The sequence below is a fragment of the Arvicola amphibius genome, chromosome 1, assembly GCF_903992535.2.
Source record: "Arvicola amphibius chromosome 1, mArvAmp1.2, whole genome shotgun sequence".
Classification (NCBI taxonomy): domain Eukaryota; kingdom Metazoa; phylum Chordata; class Mammalia; order Rodentia; family Cricetidae; genus Arvicola; species Arvicola amphibius.
The window spans coordinates 133,284,067-133,300,530 of NC_052047.1; the positions used below are offsets into that span (position 1 = coordinate 133,284,067).

At 41.3% G+C, this 16,464-nt stretch overlaps 1 protein-coding gene across 1 annotated transcript in view; it reads left to right on the forward strand.

Moving 5' to 3' along the window:
* Window positions 1-16,464, forward strand: part of LOC119827348 (deleted in malignant brain tumors 1 protein-like) — a 115,910-nt gene that overhangs the window by 38,495 nt on the left and 60,951 nt on the right. Inside the window, exons 15-24 of the mRNA XM_042054182.1 lie at window positions 728-875; window positions 2,869-3,059; window positions 4,034-4,063; window positions 6,999-7,040; window positions 7,291-7,362; window positions 7,869-8,186; window positions 9,179-9,208; window positions 12,284-12,601; window positions 13,331-13,363; window positions 15,874-15,906. Coding sequence (XP_041910116.1) covers window positions 728-875; window positions 2,869-3,059; window positions 4,034-4,063; window positions 6,999-7,040; window positions 7,291-7,362; window positions 7,869-8,186; window positions 9,179-9,208; window positions 12,284-12,601; window positions 13,331-13,363; window positions 15,874-15,906 — 1,215 coding nt within the window. The remainder of the gene's footprint in view (window positions 1-727; window positions 876-2,868; window positions 3,060-4,033; window positions 4,064-6,998; window positions 7,041-7,290; window positions 7,363-7,868; window positions 8,187-9,178; window positions 9,209-12,283; window positions 12,602-13,330; window positions 13,364-15,873; window positions 15,907-16,464) is intronic.

The window sequence follows — 16,464 nt, forward strand, 5'->3', positions numbered from 1 at the left end:
ACTGAACAATGATTGCAAAAGGTTCCTTTCTTAGAATTTTATACAGTGAGTATAGAAAAGTTGCCTTGGATCAACCCCACCCTCACCCTTCTAACTCCTCCCTTGATCCCCAAACCCACCATTCAAATCTATGCCATCTATCTATCTATCTATCTATCTATCTATCTATCTATCTATCTATCTATCTATCATCTATCTATCTATCTATCTATCATCTATCTATCTATCTATCATCTATCTATCTATCATCTATCTATCTATCTATCTATCTATCATCTATCTATCTATCTATCTATCATCTATCTATCTATCTATCTATCTATCTATCTATCATCTATCTATCTATCTATCATCTATCTATCTATCATCTATCTATCCATCCATCCATCCATCCATCCATCTATCTATCTACCTACCTACCTACCTACCTACCTACCTACCTACCTACCTATCTAATCTTTCTATCCACCCATATATCTATATATCTACCTATCTGGGTCCAGTTAGTGCTGCCCATCTGTGCAAGGGTTTAGGGCTGATCAGTTGAGAAGAGCAACCCATCAGGGGCCTCATCAGTAAATAAAACTGATGCTCCCTCAGGAGCCCTTGACTGCCTGCCGCCCTTCAGCTAGAGGTGGGGCCTTGTGAACCTTTCTTCCACCTGTGTCGGCAGGTTGATTGGTGTGGTCTTGCATGGTTTTGCTGTCATGCTTCTTTCTTCTTTTAGGAAGGTCTCGTTGTGGTGGTGTTATTACCAAAGCACCTGGAAAAATCAAGAACCCCCCAATGAATGAAATGCATGACAACATAACCTGTGTGTGGGAAATCAGGGCCAATCCCTCTGAACGTATAAGGCTGGCATTCCCATCTCTTGAGTAAGTGATAGATGCGCTGTAAGTATAGTACTCTTCCAGCCGTCCATCCCTGCCTTGATCTCGTATTCAAAAGGGTCCTTTATGCATTTTGAGCTTTTTATTTTGAAATAATTATGAACACAGAGGAGATTGCAAAAGTAATTCCTGTGTAGCCCTTTGAGGCACCTCCCAGTGGAAGAATATTATCAAAATGAGCAAATTGATATTGGTGTTAATGTTAACTGGGCCAGAACCCATATTTAGTTCCCCAAATTTTTTTCCATGCAGTGACTTGTGTGCGGATGGGGCTGGAATGCTCCACACAGTTCAGTCCTGTGGATGGCTGCACAAAACCACGGCTCCATTCCAGGCACATCACACGAAGGAACTACCCTTTCGCCTTTTATTTTTGCAGACTACCCCATCTCTGTCCCTTAACTGTGATCTGTTTTCAGCTCTACATGTTTTCCTTTCAAGGATGTTCTGTGGAGGAGTCATATTGCTTACAGTTTGGTAGAGGTTTGACTTTTTTCACTCAGCACAGTGCCCCTAAGATCCATTCAGGTTGCCGTAGTACTTAGGGGCTGATGCTCTTCATTGTGGAAAGGGTTTTGTTAATATGACTGAGCCAGTGTTGGTCAATTCTTTCTCCTCTGAGGAACATCTAGCTTGTTATCAGTCCTCAAAGATTGCAAATAAAACTTCTTGGAACATTCAGGGAAGATTTTTACATCAAAGTAAGTTCATTTGTCAGGGACGAATGCCCAAGAATGTGATCACTACATTGTATGGGAAGTACACAGTTAGCTTCTTAGTACAGAGAGACTTTCCCAGAATGACTATCAGTTCATCTTCCCACCAGCAACACATGTGACCCGGCTTCAGGTTGCCCTAGGTAGCATGTGAGAGTTTATACTACCTCTTTGTATACTCGCTTGTACATATTGCTTTCGTTTTGCTGCTGTTGAAATGTTTACGAATTATATTGTTTTTCACACTTTCATTATATGTATAAAGAAATATGATTGCTTTCTCTGTGTTTATGAATTTTTCCAAGACATGCAGATTTACTTTTTGTGTAATATTTCATATACTTTTTGAGAATTCATACATGTAACAATACATTTTGATCATATTCATACTTCCATGTATTTTTAAATGAAAAGAAATTCACTATCCAGGCTTTGGCTAGGAGAGACAGAGAGAGAGGGACTCACGCACATGCACGGACATTTCATGTGTTCTGGCTATCGGGGGGAAGGATAGAACATCTGAGGAAATTTCAGGTTTTAATATTGTAAATAGTTGAAAATGAAGTCATTCGCGGATTAACATGATATTTAAATGGACCCCAAGGAAACATCAAATCATTTAGGCTCCTTGAATTGTGCTTAATTTAAAGGTGGTTTGGGATAGATGGCTGTGGACTGATGATGTGTTCACAGTCTGCTTCTAGCACTGGCGACAGCCACACAGAAGTTCACAGAGGAAGACAGCAGCTGACAAAGCCAGACGGCTCCCACAAAGCCCATGGGGGCAGATCTGTAGCCCACGTCCCTCTAGACAGGCTAGCTGTCAAAACTTATCTTTTAGGGACTGGACTGAACTGGATTTGAACCCGGAGTTATATTCTATTACCAGCCCCATGAACAATCAAACCCTAAATCCCTCATTTTAGACCCTTCCTCTCAATCATCCCATAGTGAAATGACCTTAATGAGCTATTGAATAATACTGTAAAGTCCCCTGTGGTCACGGCAGCTCCCAATCCTCAACAGGGGGTCTACTAGAGTCAATATTCTTTTTTTCCATCAGCCAAAAATCCCATTTTCTTTCAGATAGTATTTATTAAAGGAAAAGTACAGGATAAAAAGATTGTACTGTGTCTACATGACAGACGGGGTTTGAGCTTGTCCCCAGCATTCTCACCCTGATAATAAAGCAGGGCTCACACAGCATCTCCCTGCTTTCTGATGAGGAGATTAAGAGGCATTCATGATATTTGCTTCCCCAGCCTTGACTGCACCAACGAGTATTTTGAAATCCTGGATGGCCCTCCATCGTCCACGGAGTCCCTGGGGAAACCCTGCAGTGGGTTTCATATGACCTTTGCCTCTCACTCCAGCTCAATGACCCTTGTGTACTTCCGAGGCATGAACAACATCGGGAAAAATTTCATGGCTTATTATTATTTTGAAACCAAAGGTAAGCAGATGGCATGGAGTCACAGCTCTGAATTTTCTGCCGATGTGCCGTCATTGGCTCTGTGACCTTAAACAAGCCATTTGACTGATGGCGAATCTGTTGTGAAGCTTCACACAACACGAGCAGAGTCCCTAAGAAGTCGTTTCTGATATTACTTTGACTGTCATCCTGGTTGGGTGTTTTAGATTGTACAGAGGAAGGGAATATGTTCCCTCTAGGTCATCTATCAGACTCATACACAACCTATAAGGAATTCAAGATTAATATACTAAACACATCAGAAGGTAACTTGAATTACTAATTCAAGGCCAATAAAATAGTGTGTGTACTAGAATGTGCTACAAGGACACATAGATACATATCCAAAAGGAGCGTTGGAAAAGACAGGAACCCTATAGGCTGCAAATGCCAAGGAGAACATCAGGAGAGATCAATTTTGGATTTGCCTGTGACATTGCGTAGCCCCTTCAGAGAGAAACAGCAAGATTACTTGAGAACTGAGATCAGTGCTGGAAATGGGATGCAGTGCATGCTGGGAAGGCAGAAGCTAAGCTGAGGGTCTCTGTTAAAGCACAGTGTACACAAGTTAGCAAGATCAATCAAAATTGTGAGCTGACGTTGATTGATTATTCATTTGCAAGCATTTCAAGCTCCTTGCATGTGTTATGCTTACACAAACACGTGGATCATCCCTTTTTACACAGGGAGAAACTGAGGTCTCAGAGGTTCAGTAATTGATTACCTGGGGTTCTGCACTACTCTCCACCTAGAAATACCAGGCAGCTCTCCTAACTGTTTTGTCGAAGATGATGCTAAGAACGCCTCCGGCGTCTTTAGTATGTGTCGGGCTAATTTACTGAGCATATTGGTGACACATGCTTTAAGACATAGGTGATGATACCAAAGAATGGGTCAAATAAATCTCCATAACTGGCATCAAACAACTATTGACTGTAGCTTTCTTGCTTTTGCAGAGATGACATCGAAGACGCCATATCTGATCAGTGAGTCAACTCTCTTGTCATTACTTCATCATCATCTTTAGTTCATGTTTCTTCCTCTACCACTACTCCTGGTATTTCTTTTTTCTAAGACAGAGTCTTACTATGTATCCCTGGCTGCCCTGGAACTCACTTAGTAGACCAGGCTGGCTTCAAACTCACAGAGATCCGCCTGCGCCTGCCTCCTGAGCACACCACCATGTCCAGCATTCCTCATTTTTTTTACTGACATTCTTTGCTCTCACTCTCCTATTTCCTAATTCCTAGAACAAGTCTACCATGACAGAGAGATTCTGTCTGCAGGCTTTCTGCATAAATCTAAAGCCTGGGCACACTATGCTACATGTAATCAACCATTAGGTCACTTTACACTGGTAATTGTCTATTTGATTTTCTAATTCCTTGTTTTTAAACAAAGATAATAAGATATACTTAATCAGATACTCCACATCTAGAAGTTAACACAGCAAAAACACGTTAGTTACTTTTCTTGTTGGTGTGATACAATCCCTGACAAAAGACACTTAAGGAAGGAAGGTCCATTATGTCTCACAGTTCGAGGTACATACAGTCCATCATGGCTGGGAAGGCATGACAGAGAGAGTGGCTCTAGCTGTAGCAACTGGGGCTCACACTGCATCCACAATCAGGAAGCAGAGAGATGTGGCTACAGGAGATTGACATACGATCCCCTTTTCATTCAGTCTGGGACCAGGCCCTATAAAAGGCCTACATCTAGAGGTTATCTTCCCAGTTGAGGTAAAGCTCTATGGGAATGACCTCACAGATACTCCCAGAAGTTAGTCTCTTGGAAATAATAAAAATCAGGAATAGGAATTGATAAAATTGGAAACAAAGAAAACAAAACAAAGAATCAGTGAATCTAAGAACTGGTTCTTTAAGAACCAGACTCAACTAACCACAAAGAAAGGAGTTTATCCAATTAATAGAATCAGAAATGAACATGGTACCATTATGGCATATGTCAATGAAACTCAGAATAAGAGAATGCTTTGTAAAAATATACTATGATAAAAAACTTAAATGAAAACTCCATTAAGATAAATTTATAAAAGGAAGGAACAAATTTCTATATTCTTCCAAATCACTAAAGTTAAATCAAGAAAGCTAAATCAAGAAGAGATCACTAACCTGCAAAGACCCATAAGAAATAAGGAAATTGGAACAGTAATAAAAAAAGGCCTTGAAAAAGTTCCCATATTTCCAGAGAGATTCAACAAAACTGTGTAAGGAGATCTATATTATTCAATAAACTAGAAACAGAAGGATTACCCCAAGAAGTCCTTCTATGAAGTCAGTGTGGTGGCTGTGTTTTTTTTCTTTTGGCTCTTTGGGAGGATGCCACTTAGCTCCCTAATAAATATATACACGGAGACTTATTACTTATAAATTCCCAGCCTTAGCCTGGCTTGTTTCTAGCCCACTTTTCTTAAATTATCCCATCTACCTTTTCTGCCTCTGTGCTTTTACCTTTCTCAATTTCTGTATACCTTTCATTATTACTTCATACTCCATGGCTTGCTGTGTGGTTGTGTGGCTGACTGGTCCCTGGAGTCCTCCTCCTTTTCTCTCCTAATTTCTCCTCCTTTTTTATTCTCTCTGCCTGATATCCCCGCCCATCCTTTCTCCTGCCTACCTATTGACTGTTCAGCTTTTTATTAGACCAATCAGGTATTTTTTTTTGGACAGTCAAAGTAACACAACTTCACAGAGTTAAACAAATGTAACATAAAAGAATGCAACACATCCTTGCATAGTTAAACAAATGTTCCACAGCATAACACACTTTAAAATAATATTCCACAACATTAGTGTTACTATAATAAAAAAAAAAACAAGGAAAGAGCATAGCAAAAAAGAAAGCTACAGGCCAGTATCCCCAGTGAATATAAATGTAAAGATCCTCAATAAAATACTAGGAAACCAAATAGAGCACATGTCCACCATGATAAAGTTGGTTTTGCTCTAGAGGTACAGGATGGTTCAGGATATGTAAGTCAGTTGTAAATGTAATCATATAAATAGACTTAGAAACAAAATTTTCATGACCTTCTCTCAATAGATGCAGATATTTAACACAATTTAGCATGCCCTTGTGATAAAAGTCTCAGAGGCAGTAAGACTGAAAGGAGCCTACCTCATCATAATAAAGACTATAGATGACAAACGCACAGCCAAATCATCCTAAATGGGGAAAATCTTAAAGCAATTCCATTAAAATCTGGAATGAGAAAGGGGTGTCCACTATCCCCCATTTCTTGAAGCACTAGCTCAAGAAATATGACAAGAAAAAGGAATTATAATGATACAAATGGGAAAAAAGAGGTCAATTATCCCTACTTGCAGATGACATCAAACATGAGATCCCAAACATGCCAACAGAAAACTTCCAGAAGTGATCAAGAATTTTAGTGAAGTTGACACATAAAAAATCAACTTATGGAAACCAGATATATACTTTCTACATACCAATAACAAACATAATGACAGAGAGATCATGGAAACACTGCCATTCATAATGGCTTCTAAAAAATAAAATATTTAGAAATAAAGCTGAGAAGGTGGAAATATCTTCATAAGGAAAATTAAGTTGAAATTAAGACTAACCATCACAAGAAGAAAGTAAAGGTGGGGGTTCCTCCCAGAAAGACATGGTCTATGGATGTCTGCATGTTAGCACAAATTATGCAGTCATATTTTTGGTGAGGAGGCAGAGGGGTATGTGATGTCAGTTGGCTTTCTTATTTCTGAACAACATAAGATCCCTTTGAATAGAGGATCTGACTTAGGACATTCCTTATTACATAAGCGACAATGAAAGAATCAGTGTGGATCTGGGTATTTAATGAAGATTGATCTGAGGATCTGCCCTTGGCTTCCTAAATCCTCCCTTCAAGATCTCATCTTGTCTTCACAGCCATCCCCACGGCAGCTTCCAAGATGGTAACCGAAAGACCAAGTAAGTCCCAGAACTCACCCATTTGAGTACCAAATGTCCTTTTCACTCAGCACCCATGTCTGTAGCTGCTTCATACATGGGTACTACACTGAGCTACACACCGTTCATGTGTTTGCAAATGGACCAGTTGATGTGACCCAAGGATGTAAGCCCACTCCAAACCCCTAGACTATTCTGATTCTCACATTCTGAAACAGAAGGCTGTTTTGTTGTTGTTATTGTTGTTTGGTTTTGCTTTTGTGCCCTTCAGAACTCTCAAATCCTGCACAGCCTACCAATACTTCCAGTGGGAGTCTCTCACTTCTTCCCAAGCCTGACCCAGGTACAGTTCAGCTTACCTCCCATATAAACCACTGATTGACTTTTCTAAAATGAGCAGAAGCTCAGAGCCATCCAACAGGCCATGAACGAGAACAACAGAGAAAAAGGGCACTTCTGAAGCGGGGTGCGGGGGTTGAGGGTGGACTTGAATATTTGAATTTTTTATATTCAGTTCCTTCACAGATAAGGTTGGCATGCCAACACCCTGCTGCCTAACCCTGAGCTACTATAAAAGTGACACTTGAAATCACCTCACAAAAATCACCAAGTTTTGCACAAGTCTCATATTTTTCTGTATTTAGGCTAAACAGTTTCGTGCATGCTTCTCACATAGCAGACAGCAATTAGTGGATGTTGTCTGAGCCAGATGCTATTGACAATCTTTGTGTTTAACACACCTCAGCTAGGGTTGGCTCTAGTAGGTTTTCTTTATCTAATAGCATATAGGAGAGGGCAGCTCAGCCGTCTCATGAAAGGTGACAGCAGTTATCAGGTCTCTGTCTGCAGGGGACTGGCCAGAGCTGCGGCTGGTGGGTGGCTCCAATCGGTGCTCAGGGCGTGTGGAGATCCTCTACCAGGGGGCCTGGGGCACCGTGTGTGATGACCTGTGGGACCTGAATGAAGCTGAGGTCGTCTGCAGACAGCTGGGGTGTGGAAAGGGTGTGTCTGCCCTTGGCAAGGCCTACTTTGGCCCTGGTTCAGGAGATATCTTCCTAGACAACTTCCAGTGTGCTGGGGTGGAGCACTTCCTGGGCCAGTGTGCCCATTCGGACTGGAGAGACCACAACTGTGGCCACCATGAGGATGCTGGTGTCATCTGCTCAGGTATGCTCTCTAATTTTCTTCTCAGGTAGTAATTGTGAGCAGTGTGTGCTTTGCTGAAACATGCAGAGACCGTGACTGAATACAGGAAGGGCTTGGGAGTTGAAATAATAGTGTTTATTAAAGGAGGCAGCCAGCTGCTAGGAGGCCAGGGCAGCATGGGGCTGGCTCTCAGAGCCGCAGTGAACTTCCAGACTGCATCTGTGCAACGTCTAAGTTTTCAGAGCTCCGTTCTCTTCACTTAGGGAACTAGGGGACCCTCTGCTCTCTGGCAGCAAAGATGTTTTTGACAAAGCTCTGGCTTAGTACCATCATTTTCCTTAGTTGGAAATTCTCTCTGTGTGTGTGCGTGCACACATGCATACGTTAAGTGTGTACATGTGTGTGTGTCTGTGTGTGCATGTGCATGTGTATATGCTCATGTGCATGTGTGTGCATGTGTATGTGTATGTGTGCATGCATGTTTGTGTGTTTGACTAATTTTAATTGCTTGTGGCATTTTTTAAATATCCTGATTTACACATGTACCAATACGTAATTATGAGTAAATAGATTCCCTCTGGAATGTCTACTGATAGCCCTGCCTAACAATGTGCTGCCTTTAAGCAAACAGCGGCAATCCCAGAGGTGACTTGAAAGAATTAGTCGCTGTCGTCAGAATGGGTGTGCAGTTCACAGAGCTGCCCACGTGGAAATAGTATATCGTACTAATGTCTATGTTCCACCAGTAAATACTCAGGCTCCTGGAAGCAGACACTCGTCAGACCTCAGCCTTTCACATCTGCCATCTTCTCGAATTGCTTTAACTAACTAACACCCCACAGAGAAGTGTATTGCAGACCTATTGGTAAATTTGGTTATTCTGGCACCATGTTCTTTAAAGAGATGAACAATAGATTAATAAATTTGTATGAGAGTCTACTTAAGCTTCCTCTTCCATTATGAAAGCCTGGAGTTCCTCCAAATGTTGACCTATTTGTTTTTCTTACATACAGATGCTGAAAAACCTCTGTTGGATGTTCCAGGTCAGTGGTGCCTTTTATGGAGACAGTTAAATATCGGCTGCCCTTGACTTTATCCTGTGCTGTTTGACCTTTCACCTCTGAGTTCACTTATTTTTCAAACTACAAAAACTGTTACAGAATGCAACTAGGAATTTTTTGTTTTTATTCTTTATTGTTTGTATTGAGCTATCCATTTTTCTCCACTCCCTTCCCTTCCTCCCCTCTTCCCTTCCACCCTCTCCCATGACCCCCATGCTTCCAATTTACTCAGGAGATCTTTTCTTCTTCAACTTCCTGTGTAGATCCATGTATGTCTCTATTAGGGTCCTCTTTGTTGTCTAGTTTCTCTGGGGTTGTGGTCTGTAGGCTGGTTTTTCCTTGCTTATGTCTAAAAGTCACTTATGAGTAAATACATATTATATTTGTCTTTTCGTGTCTGGGTTACCTCACTCAATATGATCTTTTCTAGATCCATCAATTTGCCTGAAAATTTAAAGATGTGGTACTCCATTGTATAAATGTACCACATTTTCCTTATCTGTTCTTTGGTTGAAGGGCATCTAGGTTCTGGATATTATAAACAATGCTGCTATGAATGTAGTTGAGCAAATTTCCTTGTTGAATGCTTGATTATCTTTTGGGTATATACCAAACAGCTGTATTGCTGAGTCTTGAGGTAGATTGTTTCCTAGTTTTCTGAGAAATCACCATGCTGTTTTCCAAAGCGGTTGTGCAAGTTTGCACTCCCGCCAGCAATGGAGGGGTGTTCTCCTTGCCCCACAACCTCTCCAGCATAAGTTGTCATCAGTGTTTTTGATCTTGGCCATTCTTACAGGTGTAAGATGGAATATCAGAGTTGTTTTGATTTTCATTTCTCTGAGGGCTAAGGATGTTGAACATTTCTTTAAGTGTTTTTCAGCCATTTTAGATTCCTCTGTTGAGAATTCTCTGTTTAGGTCTGGACCCTATTTTTTTTATTGGATTATTTGTTCTTCTGATTAACAATTTCTTGAGTTCTTTGTATATTTTGGAGATCAGACCTCTGTCTGTTGTGGGGTTGGTGAAGATCTTTTCCTATTCTGTAGGCTGCCATTTTGTCTTGTTGACCATGTCCTTTGTTTTACAGAAGGGTCTCAGTTTCAGGAGGTCCCATTTATTAAGTGTTTCTCTCAGTGTCTGTGCTACTGGGGTTATATTCAAGAAACGGTCTCCTGTGCCAATGCATTCAAGTGTACTTCCCCCTTTCTCTTCCATGAGGTTCAGTGTGGTTGGTTTTATGTTGAGGTCTTTAACCCATTTGGACTTGAGTTTGGTGCATGATGATAAATATGGATCTATTTTCATTCTTCTATATGTTGATATCGAGTTATGACAGCACCATTTGTTGAATATGCTCTTTTCATTTTATATATTTAGATTCTTTGTCAAAAATCAGGTTTCGTAGGTATGTGGATTGATATCTGGGCCATCGATTCTATTTCATTGGTCCTCCTGTCTATTTTTATGGCACTATCAGGCTGTTTTCATTACTGTAGCTCTATAGTCAGAGTTTGAAGTCAGAGATTGTAATGCCTCCAAATGTTCTTTTGTTGTACAGTATTGTTTTGGCTATCCTGTTTTTTTTTGTCTTTCCATATGAAGTTGAATATTGTTCTTTTGAGGTCTGTAAAGAATTTTGCTGTGATTTTGATGGGCATTGCATTGAATCTGTAGAATGCTTTTGATAAGTTTGCCATTTTTACTATGTTAATTCTGCCTACCCAAGAACATGGGAGATCTTTATATTTTCTGGTGTCTTCTTTGATTTCTCTCTTTAAAGATTTAAAGTTCTTGTCATACAAGTCTTCCGTTTGTTTAGTTAGAATTATTCTGAGATATTTTATGCTATTTGTGGCTATTGTGAAGTATGTTGATTCTCTGATTTCTTCCCCAGCCCTTGTATCATCTGTGTACAGAAGGGCTACTGATTTTTTGAGTTAATTTTGTATCCAGCTACATTACTGAAGGTGTTTATGAGTTGTAGGAGTTAACTGGCAGTATTTTGGGGGCCACTTAAGTATACTATCATATCGCCTGCAAACAGTGAGAGTTTGACTTCTTCTTTTCTTATTTGTATCGTTTTGTTGTCTTATTGCTCTAGCTAGAACTTCAACTACTATATTGAATAGATATGGAGAGAGTGGACAACCTTGTCTTGTTCCTGATTTCAGTGGGATCGCTTTGAGTTTCTCTTTATTTAGTTTGATGTTCGCTGTTGGCTTGCTGTATATTGCCTTTATTATGTTTAGGTATGTTCCTTGTATCCTTGCTCTCTCCAAGACTTTTATAATGAAGGGGCATTGAATTTTGTCAAAGGCTTTTTCAGTATCTAATGAGATATGTGTCTATTTTTCTTTCAGTTTGTTTATATGGTGGATTACATTGACAGATTCTCATATGTTATATGGTATTTTCATCTCTGACACGAAGTCTACTTGATCATGGTGGATGATTTTTCTGATGTGTGATGTATGTATGTGTGTTCATATGTGTATCTATCACTTTATGTTTTTGCATACCCTTTGCAAAACATTCCCTCACATATTACATGACAAATGGGCTACATATTTGCCCATTTTCATCACAGTCATAGCACCAGGAGAAAAGATACATGCAGAAGTGACATAGTTCCTTAGGGCTTCTTGCCTGTGCTCTTCTCTCTGGTCCAAAGTGTTTTCCTTGGATCTTCTACTAATGTTTTTAAGAGTTCTCTCCCAGAATCTTCCTCTCTGTCATTTCCTCTAATATCCTGTCCTTCCTCTTTGTTGTATTATCATAGTGTAGAATAATGCATTATACTGATGTATATATTTTACTAGTGAGTAGACCGAGGCTCCCTGAGAGTCTATGTCTGTACCATTAGTGGATAATATGGGAAACAAAATACTCTGTTAAAACAAAATTTGCCTCAATCCCCACAAACCACAACTCAGAAACCAATGGTAAACATAAGGATCAATGCCTGAGACCCCATCCTAACCATCCTCTAAGGCTGGTACTGCTGGACTCCAGGTGAGGGCATGGGGGTGGAGACTCACACCACATCTCTGTCTACAGGAGACTGGCCAGAACTTCGCCTGGTGGGTGGCTCCAGCCGGTGCTCAGGACGAGTGGAGGTCCTTCACCAGGGAGTCTGGGGCACTGTGTGTGATGACTTGTGGGGGTCAAATGAAGCTGAGGTTGTGTGCCGCCAGCTAGAGTGTGGTCAGGCTATTTCTAGTCTTGGTGAGGCCTACTTTGGCCCAGGCTCAGGAGACATCTTCCTGGACAACCTTCAATGTTCTGGGATGGAGCATTACCTTGGCCAGTGTCCACATTCAGGATGGTCAGAACACAACTGTGGCCACCATGAAGATGCTGGTGTTATTTGCTCAGGTATTCATCTTATTCCTGTGCATCTGAAGAGATTTTGAAACTATCTTTGCTGGGTGGCATTTTCCATTCATTCATTTGATTCTTTAAGCAGCCCTTCAGGTCTAGGCCCTGGGTCAGACACCTATCCGGTCATGAGTGGCACATGGTGGCATGTAGGAAGTCCATGGTATTTACAGGCATCTCTCTGGGGCATTACAGTAAAGATTTCAGGGCACCTCTCTCAAGAAACTATCGCTGAGTATATTTGGAAAGGAGCTTGGGAGTCTGCGCTTTAACAAGAGTCCCAGGAACTCTGCATAGGAGTACCACAAATAACCTAACACTGCCCACCATGAAAACAGCTCACCCAATGCCTGTGCTAAGTTCTCTAAGCAAAGGACTTCCCTAGATGAGAGTGCCCAATTGATATTTTTTTTTATTGTTTTAATTTGTTTGGTTTGGTTTAGTTTGGTTTTTCAAGACAGGGTTTCTCTGTAGCCTTGGGGCCTGTCCTGGAACTAGCTCTTGTAGACCAGGCTGGCCTCAAACTCACAGAGATCTGCCTGCCTCTGCCTCCCAAGTGCTGGAATTAAAGGCATGCACCACCACCCCAACTGACCATTTTAGTAGCTGGTTTCTGCACTCAGAAAGGTCATGAGCCTGTCCCTTTTATTCACTATCCACTTCTTGCTACCTCTCCCTTTGAATTCATCAAAGAGAGTGACTTGTTGCTTTTCTTTGTGTGTACAGATTCAGATGGCCCCCCTCCACCCATGCCACCAGGTATGTTCAGTGCCCTCCTAGTTGAAGGAACTTCCCATCCAGGAAGAAAAGCCATGATAGCAGTCCTAAATATTTTTTTAAATGTTAAGAGTTAGGCATTTCTCTGAGCTCTTCACACATGTACATTGCTCACCTCATGATGGAGCTGTGTCCCAGAAAGCCCACTGTAAAAACCGCATGTCAAAGAATACATTTCCTACACCTAAGCTATTGAACTTTCTGGCTCAGCAACAGCATACTGAGAGCACCTGCTGCATATCCTCACTATCTTTGGTTGCCTGAAAGTTCACTGGGATGGTCCAGCATCTCAAGGGAGAATCATCCCCATATATGACCCCAGGAAAAGATCCAAGTTCAAAATTTGAAGGACAGGTTCTCCTGAATGAAAATCTATAGGTCAAATCTTTATAAGTCAGGGACTCCCTCCAACTCCTTTAATTCCCCTTAGGAAGATATTTTAAGTATTTACATAAACAAATACCTAGGAAACAGCAACAAACAAAAACAGCAGGGAACTCTTGGATAGCCAGGGGACTTGGGTCAACTGTCAGTGCACTTGACCTCCAATCTTATTTGTCATACCAACATTGTCCCAGTAGACACCCAGATCAGACAAAGCTATAGCAAAGTCGGTGAGACAGTTTGCTCCGGCTACTTCTCATCACCAAGACAATTCTTTAACCCACCCCCATGCTATGTTTTCATAAGAAATATTTAAAGAAGATTAAACAATTTTGATTATTAGGTAGATTATGGAGAATCAAGTTTTTACACACACACAATATATATATAATCATATATATATAATATATAACATATTATATATATATATAATATATATAATCAGATATTAGAAAATTCAGACTAGTGGATAACTATAAATTTTGGAATGACACTGGAAGTGAATGAAAACATACTTTTTATTCATCGCAACATCCAACATCTGCCCAAAACATTGGTAGATATGATGCAAGGGCCCCTGATATGTGAATTATTTATTCCCCATGGTTGAGGATAAGGGAGATCCAAAGCCTGCCCATAGTAACTCTACTGGGGATGGCTTTAAGAATGGGTCCCTTTCTTTTTCCTGTGCTTTCAGGACCTCTTCACAATGTCTCTCCAGCAGAGTGGTCAGACATCTTGTAATATTTAGCTTGAAGAAAGACTGGGACTTCCCCTTTTTAAATGTACCTGGAATGTCCCCCTCAGCTTCGGAGAGCAGATAAGCCACAGGTCATTGACAGAAGCACCTCTCATGGCATTTACGTGGAGGAGATTTTGCTGCAGGCTGGGTGTCCCAATGCAAGGCCAGCTTATGTGTTGGGGTTGTGATTGAGAGAAGTACTTAAAGTTTAAAGCCAAAAGGCAATGGTTAAGGTCAAGAATAGTGGATTTTTTAAAATTTCTCAGACTGGAGGACTGAACCCAGGGCCTTGTACTTGCTAGGCAAGCACTCTACCATCTAGCTAAATCCCCAATTCCAACAGTGGCTATACTCATGAGGGCTTGCCTATAGATTGCTCACTTCATGTAAATTGTATGGGTGATAAAGAAATGAAGAAGGAGTTACCTGGTTTTCCATTGCTGTCCCAAAATTTAGCATTTTAAAACAGCTACATTTAGATACATGCCATTGTTTTGTGGGTCAGGAATTGGAGCAGGACTCAAATTGGAGTTCTTATGCTCTTCAGAGCATCGCATCAAGCTAGGGTGTCCATGTCATTTACCTGAATGCTGGTTTGGAGAGCTCAAGATATCTTCACTTACATGATTTGTGCATGATTTGTGCCTTTGTGGGTGCAGCTGGGAAGATGAGTCCTCTTCCCTTCCAGGAAGTCTCAAGACCTCTACATTAGTCTCTTTAGTAAGATGATGTGATGAAGGTGCGTGGTTGATCGGCAGTTATGATTCACCAGACAAGCTTTAATATATATAATTCAGTTTTAATAAAGGAAAGGAAAGGGAACTTACAAATCCAAGGTTCCAGCGAAGAGGGCAGGAAAACAAAGAGCAGGCGGGCCGCAGGCCCGCAAGATTTTATAAGTCAATATTAGCCTAAGGGGGACACGCCTAAGAGGGACACGCCTTTAGACCAAGGGGGATACGCCTTTAGACCAAGGGGGACACGCCTTACAAAACAAGGTTTTTGGCTAGGCTTCCCCTTCAGTGTGAGGCTGAGTAAGCAGCATTCTCTGAACAGGAAGTAGATATCAATAGTTCCTTAAGACATTGCATAGCTTCTGCTATATCCTATTCTTCAAAGCAGTTGTAGAGCCCACTCGGGTTCCAGGGAGGGAGTTTGATGGTGATAGGAGGTGTGTCCAAGTACTGGCTGGTTTTGATCAACCATAGGATCATAGAGAACGTTCACGCAACAGCTTCAGACTCTTCTAAGTTTGCACCAAATATATTGATGTCTCCAAAGAAACCCTTCACCATGCACAAAATTGTAAATGAGACTAAAGATTTCCCCCTGGATGTCATTTTTTATCTTCTTTTTCCTCTTCCAGGTCCTCCTCCAGCTTCTCAGGATCCAACAACAGGTAGTCACTTCTTTGCTTGAAATGGTTAACTCCATGTCAGCAGATTCCAGGCAATGTCCACGGATGTAGCACAAAGAGCTCCTGGCATATGTGGGTGAGGGGATTGCTCCTCTGCTGCCACGCTGTAGATACTGTTTATTAGGAGGATCACGTGAGAAAGGAAGGCCATGGGTCTTCCCAAGACAAAGTAGATACAAGGTCAACAAGATGGCAGAATGTAGTTCTACAGTCCATCAGACTCCTACTTAGCCTGTCTTGTTTAGGCACATCCTAGGGGATGCTCGTAGACACCTGGTTTTCCTCTCTTGCTACACATCTGTGTCTTGGCTCTGTTGGGACCTATGGATGTGATGAATGGAGTATGGAATGATCCGTAGAGTATGGTGGCATATACCTGTCATCGCATGTGGAGGGTACAGACAGAAGGGTTTTTCAGTTCAAGGCCACCCTTGGCTACATAACAAGATGTGGTCTTCACAAGAGACTGGGGAATTGGTTCTGTGGTAGAGAGCACTTGCACAACACCCTGGATTTGATCCCAGCTTCCTCCCACCTTTG